General features: G+C 41.9%; 1 protein-coding gene across 4 annotated transcripts in view; it reads right to left on the bottom strand.

Annotated features, from left to right (window-relative positions):
* Positions 1–11,781, bottom strand: part of LOC109034296 (uncharacterized) — a 230,654-nt gene that overhangs the window by 21,834 nt on the left and 197,039 nt on the right. For all 4 annotated transcript variants that reach the window (XM_072299408.1, XM_072299410.1, XM_072299409.1 and 1 more), the window contains one exon: positions 1,091–1,488. In XM_072299408.1, the coding sequence (XP_072155509.1) occupies positions 1,091–1,488 (398 nt within the window). The remainder of the gene's footprint in view (positions 1–1,090; positions 1,489–11,781) is intronic.

Raw genomic sequence — 11,781 nt, 5'->3', positions numbered from 1 at the left:
AGGCGTTTCATGTGCGAAAGCAATGCGCCTTCAACTGCGTTTACAGCAATTGTTGTTACGAATATGTTGTGCGTGCTGATTTTAGTTCATTACATACGCGACCCTCTGAAGGCGTTTTGTGTGCACAAGTAGCGCAACCTGTAGGAGAACGAACAAAATAGGGATTAAATCTCACTTCTGTTGTTCTCCAACAGGGTGCTCTACTTTCGCACTTTAAACGCCTTCAGAGAGTCAAGTAGGTAATTAGCTGAGATCAGCACGCACAACATATGCGAAACAACAATTGCTGCGGACGTAACTGAAGGAGAATTGAACACAACCGCATAGTACACGTTGAGAACATGTTAGCTCTTTAAATAAATATTGTTACCAATAGAGAGTTGTATTTTATGGTCTTTTTTTGGGGGGGGGGGGGGATTCTCGAAAAACTTCTCAACATAAACTAAAACATAACAAAGACATACCTGCCGCGTTCTGCCCTCTGCACCCGGAACGGACGGTATATCTACATACCCCTTAACTTTTGATTCAGTGGACTTGCGTTGAATGGAGATGTTGCATGTGTGAAGGATTTGCGATTTGACCATTGATTCTTAAGTAAAAGTTCGCGAGAAACACGATGGTATCACTGGTTTTCTCTAAAATCAACTCCCAAGCTCAAAGAAAGCTCTCAAGTTGAGGCCAAAATGGAGGGGATATCCCGCCCTACCCTGAGAGTCCACCTCTACATCAAAACAAACTCTCCATGCAAAGATAGGGAGCCAATACATTAGCAGGGTTGCCTCTTTATTTGGGGACTCCAAAACTGAAAACACGGCATCACTGCTGATGTATTTGCTCCCCATCTTTGCATGGAGAGTTGTTTTGATGTAGAGGTGGGCTCTCAGGGTAGGGTGGGATATCCCCTCCATTACGGCCTCAACTTGAGAGCTTTTTTTGAGCTTGGGAGTTGATTTCAGAGAAAACCAGTGGCACCATCGTGTTTCTCACGAACTTGACTCCTACATAAGAATCAATGGTCAAATCGCAAATCCCTCACACATGCAACATCTCCATTCAATGAATAACTGACACTAAAAGAGTGGATTACCTCTTGGTGCTTGTCGTCGAGGTCGATGCTGTCCTTGAGGGGTATGTGCCGCTCGTGGGTGTGGTCCAGGTGGTTGATGTGCGAGTCCTCGATCTCGAGGTTCTGGACGGTGTTGAGGGTGGTGTCGGAGAGGTCGGTGGGGAGCGGCTGGGCGGTGGTGCCGAGGATGGCCACCGTCCCCGTGGAGGCGGCCAGCGTGAGGACGGCCGTCGCCCGGACGCCCTGCGACTTGTCCGGGTCGTCGTCCTCCGTTCCCTCCTCGTCCTCCGTTCCCTCCTCGTCCTCCGTCACCGCCGAGCAGGAGATCTTCTCGCTCGCCCGCCCGGAGACGTTCTCCTCCGTGATGATCTCCGCCGGCTCCTGCTCCAGCGTCGACGAGGGCGACAACCCACTCTGGGCTGCAACATACAAACAAAAGCACCCGCTCAGTTATCACTTTTAAACGCATATGAACAACAGTGGTGAGGCGTGAATGAACGACTATCGATTTTTCCCCATTTGAAGATGTGGTAAATAATCGATTATTAAGGAGCTCGATGCGAACATCCTGTCTATTGATCCTTTTCCACATATTTAAATGACAGATCAATCGATATATCGCAAATCACGCTACGCCACTGATAAACAACACACTCATTTAATGAGACTGCGGAGTACTGACGTGCTAAGGATAGATTATACGGCCGAGTTGAGAGTGCGAGGCGTGACTGTTATCGATTTTTCATTTGAAGCTATGGTAACGAATCGATTATCAAGGTGTTCGTTGCGAAACCCCTGTTAATCGATTCTTTTCCATAGGTTTAAATGGCAGATCAATGGATCCATCGTAAAGCACGCCAAGCCGCTGGAAGGGGCTCCCGCAAAAATCGTACTTCCGAAAATGAAGGCTTTTCGTAAGGCGAAAAGAATTCCATGAATTTAAAATTCTCGGTGTGTTTTTTATTTATTTTTTTTCATTACAGAAAAAGAACGCGGAAAAAGAGTGAAAAACCGGTGCTAAGCGTTGAATTTACGACAGCCGGACATACCAATCAAGAGGAATCAAGTCGAAAGATCAATGAATCGTGCTATTTTTGCCTCATTGCAATCGCATCCCGAATCGGACGGTTTACAGAAGAAAGGAGATGTTTATGTTTACGACTGGAACAAGGGCCACTTTTGTAGCGAGAGGGCCCAGATCCGAGGAAACGGTGTAAAAACTCCAAAAATACGATCGCGATGTTTATCGGATGGCAGTTTCACTTGATAAGGGATGAGTCGTTAACAGGCAGTCTCACTCCTCAATGTTCTCCTCCTTTGCTGCCATGCGCAATATTTAGGTAACATGTAAACTCCGGTTCGGTTACGGCCTTTTAAGGACGTTGCCAAATGAAGTTTGCGGATAGAGAAGTGAGTTAAGGATGTTCTTGTGATTTCGAAAAAATCGAGTCAACAATTTAAAAATCATAAACGCTCATAAAAGAAGAAACTGTCGGGGAATCGAAAAAACGAGTTTGGAGGTCAATTTTTTGAAAAGGTTGCGATGAAACAATTTTGTCCTCTCTTTTCCCCTTCTCTCTTTTTTCTAAAACCGTCCGCGGCTCAATTTGTTTCACAAATAATAATGATTATATGGACGTATTTCTATCAAACGGAACTATGTGAATAATGACGTAAGCCCTGATATGCACATATTCTTATGGGTCTCAGGGCTAATGTCTTAATGCACATAGTTCCGTTTGATAGAAATACGTCCATATATACTTCTCATTTTCATCCAACAGCTAATTTTTTAGGACTACGATTTTCCTCAATACGGGTCAAAAATTCGGACTGCATGAGCTGTCAATAGGAAAGTCTCTCGGATGTCCGAAAGATATTTCGCGAGCGGTAAAGAAAATTTTAGTGTCAAAGAAGAACGCTAACCGGTATTTCCAACGGAAAGCAGACTGTGAGCGCTGAACAAAGCAGACCAGACCTTTGAAAGACTTAATCTTAAAATTTAGTATGCTGGACAGGGCCGGATTTACCTACTTGCCGCCCATGGGCCGCCTGTATTTTGCCGCCCCCTTCTCATTCGTTTTGAAACATCAATAAAAACCATCAAGTGAACGTGCCGGAGGGGGAGGGGTGCACAAGACGCGTTTACCTACTCGTGTTGAATACATTTTTTGCGAAAGCCCTGTCAACACTGCTAGCAAAATTTTACGAAACTTTGCATCTCCATTTATAAGAAATGAACCAAAAAATTATGAAAGAACAAACATAAATGTTGTATAATAATTTTAACTTCCGCTGCGCCGCGCTGATCGCACTGTGTTTAGCGCAATGCGTGAAGTATTCCTGCAATCTTGTAGGCGCTATGCGTTTCACGCCCACCGCCCGTGACCGCACTGTGTTTGGCGCAATGGGGGAAGTATTCATGCAGTCTTGTAGGCGCTAATAAGTGTTACATGCCGACCGCCGCGTCGAAGGCTTGTGCTTTTCATCTCAAGTCCTCGTCATCTCTCTGCGCTAAGCACCAGGCCAAATTGCGTGTTTAGTTCCTCATCCTCTCTTAACTCCGAGGAAAAAGATTGGTAGAATTTACCATTCCTTCACGCTTTATTTTACGCAGCGTGAATTCAAAGTCGATTCTGCCAGAGGAATGGTTACCTGTACCAGTGTTTAGTAACGTTCACCTTTCTTGTGGCAGAATAGACTCTGAATTTACGCTCTGTGAAACACAGCGTGAAGGAATAGTACATTCTACCAATCTTTTTTCTCGGTGCACTTTTGTTGTCAAATGGATTGTACTATTTGCAATTAGGTACTACAAATTGTGGCTTAATTTAGAAACAACGTATGCACCACCGGTGTGTGTATGCACTTAAGTGTTTTTATAGATGAGCCAATAAAATGCAGTCCAAATATCCAAATATTCCGAAAATTTAGGTATATTCGACACGACACGCGGCAACATTTCGGACGATTCAGAATCGACAGACGCGATCTTAAACCAGACCTCTCGTCCCAACTTGCGAGCAGTAGAGCTTAAACAAACGACCATACTAAAGCACAGGTAGGCTATTAGCATCGCGCATCAACTCGGCGTTCCTTTCCAAGACGATCCATGTGGTTCCTTTGAAGGAACGCACCGCGTCGGTCGCGTCGCGCCCATAAGAGCGAGCTCGACTTCTGAGCAGGCACTGCATCGTCGGCAGATCGGGCGAGACGCCTGATCGTCGATCCGATAGCATTCGACCGTTTCTCGCAGAATTCTATCTATAGTTACAACGTCAAAATACAATCCATATGTATTTGCATTTGGACGTTTTTCTATCAAACGGAACTATGTGCATTAAGACATGAGCCCTGAGACCCATCAAAATATATGCATGACAGGGCTCACGTCATAATGCACGTAGTTCCGTTTGATAGAAATACGTCCATTTGTATTTCGCATATGTATTTGTATGCATAGCGAGAATAGAACAGGCTGGTTCTTAGGCTTGGGTGAAGACGTTAATCAAGAAATTGATGAATTTGAGGGGAAATTATTTCGTGTCTTTTCTATATAAATGGAAAAGTGATCTTAATTTTCCAAAAAAATCTGACAGTTGAAAAAAAAAAAAAAAAAAAAATTGGAGCCCGCATTCAAATTTCTTCGTTTTTTTATTGATGCTATGCTCACTTCGTTTATCAAGAAATTGAGGAATTTGAGGGGAGACTATTTCGGGTCTTTTCTAAAAATGAGAAAGTGTCCTTTGTTCGTAATTTTCCAAAAATATCCAGTAATAAAAATGAAAAGCCCGCGTTTAAATTTATTTGTCTATATATTGATGCTATGCTCAAATCGATTAATTATTGTAAAAAAAATTTGCTGTAACATTTTCTTTGAATCAGTTTAATAAAGTGGGAAAGACTTTTTTTGTTTGATTCGACTTTTAAAAACGGTTAAAATAATTTTGACTGTGTAGAATTTGACACTTTAAGACACTGCGCATATAGGTAGTGTTTAGTGTGCGACAGCTTTATGTTGCCTGATGAAATCAAGAAATTTAACGTCATAGAAACTTCTGATGAAGATACAAAAAGTGAGCAAACATTAAAATGCGTGAATTTTTCATATATTACGCGCATAAATCTTGAATCGACTCAACAGCTCCCTCGAATAACATGGCATATTTAGACAAGTAAATCTTGCAACATTGTGACGCTCTTCTGCATTTCCGCAGCGGTAGTCTATTGAACTTGCGCCGTGATGATGAGTTGAATGACGTTTCAACTCGTCAGTCTGAGGAACATATTTCGAGAGGAAGTCTTTATAAATGGGTGTGTGACCACGCCAGTTAATTTTCGGTGCTAGCATGCTGGGCCACTAGGGGCAGACAGCAGTGATTCCAAACCTCTCTCTGAGTATCAATATTCAAAAAGTTCAGTCATTAGCCTGCTCGCACTCACGACTACGGGTCAAATCGTCGTTCCTCTGACGTTAGGGCGTATTTCGATTTCCGCATGAGCTCCAGAAAGCATGAGTTTATACAGGGTTATTCAAAAGTCACGCACCACTGGTCATAACTTTAGTTCTATAATTATGATATCGATTTGCGGTTTGAGACGTTTTTCCTTATATCAAGGGCGAAACTTTTTTGGGTACTTTCCACTTTTTGATCCCCTCGGGGGGAAGGGGGAGGGGAGCAACTTGAAAATTTCAAATAGCCACCCTCCTCATGGCCAGTGGTGCGTGACTTTTGAATAACCCTGTATGTATAACAGGACTCACGTGGAAATTGAGATACGTCCGTACGTCAGAGAGACGACGCAATGTTGCCATGTTAATTTACTTAAGCCTAAAAAATACCAAACTCAACAAGGCACTGGAGGTATAAAATAATTTTTTGGTGCCTAAGTTTCATCAGTGGCTTCACATACATACAGCGATTGTGTTTTACCTACCTATCTGATAATTTTCTTTTAACTTCACGTCAAGAGCCATTGAGAAATGAATTACATTTTGCAACAAGGAACCACGATTTCTGGCTCATTTTAGAAACAACATAGATGTCATTCCCTGTGCAGATATGTGCTTTTAGGTAGCCAGAAGCAGTGGTTTATCACTGCAAAATGTCATCCAAATGTGCAACCGGTTTTTAAAACTTGATTTTGTATAAGATTCTTGGATATTCGGTATTGATTTCCAATTAACACGATCTTTTAAAATCCATATGTTTATCGAGATTGAGAATGCTTTGGAATAATTATTCGATATTTTACTCTCATAAATACTACTTTCTATTGTAGGATTTATTAGGACTGTAAACAGACAACTCAATTAACTTGACTACACTGAGTACTACGTCTGATTACAAGCACCATTGTGCCCCCCCCCCCTCCCCCAGAAGGGATCAGAATCCAACAAGCGCGGGTATCGAAATTACTTTCTTGTCTCTTTAATGATCTTGTTCGCAGCTGCATTTGCACGTCCGTAAAATGTTTTATGAGCGACGAACGACAAAACATAAGTTAAAGACTTCTTTTTAAGCTCCTTGAATTGGAAGATATATAATAAAATAAAAAATACGAATCGAACAACTTAATTGCTTTGACGCGTTTTATGGAAATAAATAATTTATCTGCGTACGAGCCGACGGGAGAAAAAAGCGTTTTTGTTCTAATTTTTGCGAATAAGTCCGAGTAAAAAATGCGAAATTAGCATTAATGAGCGAATGAGTACATTTTTAAGCAACGCAGTGTCCCTCATGATTCCCGTTCAAGTCCACTCATAATCGACCGATTACATCGAAAACTATCACCATTCTACACTAGGTACTCGCTGAGAAAATGTTTTGTCTTGAATAACCAAAACACACAATTAAAAGCGCGCTGCAGAATCCACAGAAAATCATTTTAATTCGAAGCACTATGAAAAAAGATACGGGCTATATAGACATACCGATCGTTCCGGGCTCAGAGCCAAAAGTTCCGGATGCTGGAGCCGTAGCTTCGATTGTTCCAGGTGCTACGTCCGGAACTTTCTGCCTCTGAGCTAGGAGTGGAGACGGTATGTGTATAATAGCCTGTAAGTACGGTTTCCACGGCCGGAGTTTTTTTTTCAGTCTAATAATTTTTACTTTAGGACACTAATCCTATTTTCAACAACCATTAAGGGTTACCTTCAAAGCTCTGCGGCCTGTAGAATTTTGAAGTTGGTCGACTTATTAACTCACCAGTTACCCGTCACCGGAGAGCAACTTGAGAACCCCACTTTGACCGCCTATTAATGCAACGAGCGTCGGATTATTTATTTACACGCCCGACAGAGAGAGCAGCTTCTCTTCTGTCAAGTGTGGTTCCCGCCGGATCGCTGAAGTTCTTGCATAGGGAAGGGAGGGAGATTCTATCTTCAGTCCAATCACAGCTAAATGAAAAGATCGGTTATTTATTCTTGCAAAAACGCACTTGCCTCAAAGGACCGAAGGAATTATTCTTTTGCACGCTCTTTCCATTATGTAAGAGGTTCTTGTAAGAAGGGTCTCGGATGCCGATGAGTGTTTTACACTTTATCCTTCGGAATTATGACGTGTTCGTGCATTGAAGGCATGACGGCACCGTCCGACATTGCTGAGTTTCGTACCAGAAATTGCGATATCAAGGCTACTTTCATGGGACAATTTATAGGCTTGTGCTAAGATTTTCGACACTGGATGGGGTGTGGAGAGGGAGCGTTGCAAAGAGTCTTATGATGAGTTAGAAATGCGTATTGTTTCTCTGATTCTTTGCGGTGCGTTGGAGGATTAGAGTGGATGCGAGACGTCGTCAGTTTTGTCGGATATTCCCTTTCCCATTGGAACGTTGTTAGTCAAGTTTTCAATTGATCTGGCTCGTTTTTCCTAGAGTCCCTTTATACTGAGAGTCAAGACAATTTGAATCCATTTCTGATTGGTTTCCGTATTTTAGGCCTTCACAGTGTCACAAACGGGAATAAAGATTACAGTTTCACCGATTGCAAAGATTATAATCTGGAATGGACCGGGGAATTACGGGTTCGGCAAGGAACAAACGGAATGAGGGAAGGAACGAAGAAAGGAATTCGAGAAGGGGCCGATCAAAGATTACGAAAAATGTTCAATTTCTGTAATCTTTATTCCCGTTTGTGACTCCATGAAGGGTGTTGTCTTGACTCTCAGTATAAAGGGACTCTAGTTTTTCCTCACTAAAGCATGGACTCCTAAATATGGCGAGAAATTAAGCATCGAAGCACACACTTTCGTTTCTCAAAATGTCACTTTGAATATAGGGTGAGAAGTTCTAGTTCTCGTTCAGTCATTAATGACCCGGAGAAGTGAGTCGGCTTGGAACATCCGTGAAAAGTCAGAAAAAGTTACAGAATGTTTTCGCAGAAATATGAAATTCTTTCTCTGTAGCTCACAAAATGTATAATTTTTTACCGTTTTCATACGCTCTTTATCGACGTAGACTAAAACTCCCGAATCAAACAATCATCATCAGGGGCATCATCTGCACTTCGATGCAAGTTCTCGATTTTTTTTTCTTTTTTTTTTCTTTTTTTTTTTTTGAACATTGGAAAGGCATGAACAACGCAGGGAATCTTAAGTTCAAGACCCGTGAAAAATCATGTGACACCCTCGGTTTTTTCCACCTTTCCTCCATCCAAGTTTCACGATGATTAACCAGTTAAAATTGTATCTCCCTGCCTGATGAAAGCAAGGTGTAGAAAACCAGGGGTGTCACTCACGCGGTGGATGACGTCATAAACCGAATTTTTCAGAGCGCAATATCTTAATTAATATTCAACGTAGAAAGTTGCAGTTTGGACCGAACTTTATTATATTTCTCGCCAATCTCCATGAATCAAGCGTCAAAACACTCAACCAAAAAACTCAAATCAACTCGAGTCAAATCGATCATCCGATTAATTCTGTGTGCTTTACGATAAAACAATTGTTCAAGGGATCTTGTAAACTCCTTGATTTCATTAATTAGAATTTCTCGGAAATTCCTTGATTCCGATTTAAAAAAGCTGTCATGAACCTTGTCCAGAGCTTTACCGGGCACGACCCACTGAAAAAAAAATTCTCGGCGTTTTTACCAAGATCCGTTGGTACCTTTATCATCTCACTTTTTTTATCAATTATTGGTAATTTCACCAAGACAGACTGGTAAGCTTACCTAAAAACCGGTATTTTTACTGTTTTTTCAGGTGAGAATACCACTTTTATTGGTAATCAATTCCCGGTAATTTTGCCATTTTATCTCGCTAATTCTACCACAGTCGATAAAAAATATTGGCGTTTTTACCAAGGTCAAGTAAAATTACCGAGAAAGTTCAATAATTTTACCGAGATTTCTCGGCAAAATTACCAATTCAATGAATGGTAATTTTACCAAGAAAAACTGGGATCAAATAGAACCCTGAATTCTTGGTATTTTTACCCTTTTCTTAGTAAATACACCGAGATTTTTTTTCAGTGTACGATAAAACAATTGTTTAAGGGATCTTGTAAACTCCTTGATTTCATTATTAGAATTTCTTGGAAATTCCTCGATTTGGATTTAAAAAAGCTGTCATGAACCTTGTCCAGAGCTTTGCCGGGCATGGCTTCGAGCCGGCAACTGCGAAAGCTGTTCATCCGCGCTGAGAGCCCGGTATAGACGAGCGCTTTCCGCTCTCCAAAGCGTCATTGATTGTTACTTCGTTCCGTTTGTCTTTCTTTCTCCGCCTCCACGGGCCCCGGTGCGGCCTCCGTCTCCGCCGATGCAAATGCTCCACCCCCGGACCCCGAGTCGGGCACAATTAGCGATCTCCGGTCCGGCTTTCTATTGTCGGCACGCAAAAAATTATGCTCCCTTTGAAAATTGTGAAACGCCGTCTGGCTCCGCTCTCCAGACGTCCGACTGGTGAAGAAGGGGGCGGGGATGAGACTTCTTAACCCTCGTTTATCGTAGCGAGATATTCGCAAATCCCAGTCTCCCTTAGAGTGTAATAAAATTGGATCAAATTTGTTTTGAGAAAATTCCCTGGAAGATACTTTCAAAGAGATGGGACTACGCCTTATATATTACGGAAAATTATGAAGCATCGGGAGGAGAACCGGGGATAAGAAAGAAAGGGGGGTAAAAGCTCTAAATCATGGTTAATTGTACCGCTATTTGAACATTTTAATTAAACTCTATCCCTAGAGTGTATAATAAAATTGGATCAAATTGGTTTGAAGAAAAGTCCGTGGTAGATACGTTCAACGAGGTACAAATTCTCACTCTAAAATTATAAAGTATCGTCTGGCTCCGCTCTCCAGACGTCCAACTGGTGAAGAAGGGGGCGGGGATAAGACTTCTTAACCCTCGTTTATCGTAGCGAGATATTCGCAAATCCCAGTCTCCCCTAGGGTGTAATAAAATTGGAGCAAATTGGTTTGGAGAAAATTCCCTGGAAGATACTTTCAAAGAGATGGGACTACTCCTTATATATTGCGGAAAATTATGAAGCATCCTCTGCACTCTCCTGACTTGTAACAAAAAGGTGAGAAAGGGGGAAAGAAAGGAGAAAAAAGGGAAGGAAAGGGAGGAGAACCAGGGGTAAGAAAGAAAGGGGGTAAAACTTCTAAATCCTGGTTAATTGTGCCGCTATTTGAACATTTTAATTATACTCTATACCTAGAGTGTAATAAAATTGGTTTGAAGAAAAGTCCCTGGTAAATACGTTCAACGAGATACAAATTCTCACTCAAAAATTATGAAGCATCGATTGTTTCCGCTCCCTAGAGGTCCAACTGGTGAAGAAGGGGGATACGACTTCCTAACCCTGGTTTATTGCATCCGAGCTATTCGCAAATCCCAGTCATCCCGAGAGTCTAATAAAATTGGATCAAATTGGTTTGAAGGAAAGTCCCTGGAAGATACTCCCGTAGAGATACAAATCCTCACTACTCCTCAACCATTATTGAAAATTATGAAGCAGCTTCTGCATTCTTCTGACTTGTAACAAAAGGGTAAGAAAGGGAGAAAGAGTATAAGGGGAGGAGGAAAAAACGGAAATGGAGATGAACCGGGGATAAGAAAGAGAGGGGGATGAAACCTCTAAATCCTAGTTAATTGTTCTGCTATTTGAAAATTTCAATCTCTATACTATAAGCTCCAAGACCTCCTAATTTTGCGAAACTGGTAACGCTTAGTTCCAGCGTTCTACCCGGCCGATTTTCATGATTTTTGCGGCTATCGACGGGCAATTGTCTCTGGATAAGCCAACTCTTTTCGGATTTTCAAAATATGGTCCAGGTTTTTTTATATTACGTGGTAAAGTTGCGAATTCTCCCATTTAAACAATGTAAATTTATATTTTTTGTCATAGTTCGTTTGAGCGTTCTACCGGGCCGATTTCCATGGTTTTTGCGTAAATCGACTGGTAATAGGCCCTAGATAAGCCCGCTGTAATCAGATTTTGGAAAAAGGACCCAGGTTTTTTTAAAATCACGTTATAAAAGTGAGTGAGTTTACAGAATGCTCCGGTACTGCTACCGCTATGCGCGGGAGGATGCGCAGTGGTCGAGGAGGTTGCGCAGTAGCTGTGTAGCCTGCGCATCAGCTCTACACTTATCTACACAAGATTCGTGCTAGCGATCTCACGTAGAGCGGTGGCCGAATCGTCTAAGACGTCTAATGCGTCCACTTTGATCTCGGTGTGGGTTCAATCCCCGACTCATAGATGCTTA

This window comes from Bemisia tabaci, chromosome 4, assembly GCF_918797505.1.
Source record: "Bemisia tabaci chromosome 4, PGI_BMITA_v3".
Classification (NCBI taxonomy): Eukaryota; Metazoa; Arthropoda; class Insecta; order Hemiptera; family Aleyrodidae; genus Bemisia; species Bemisia tabaci.
Note: the sequence above shows the minus strand (reverse complement) of the source record. Positions and strands in the feature narration are given on the sequence as shown.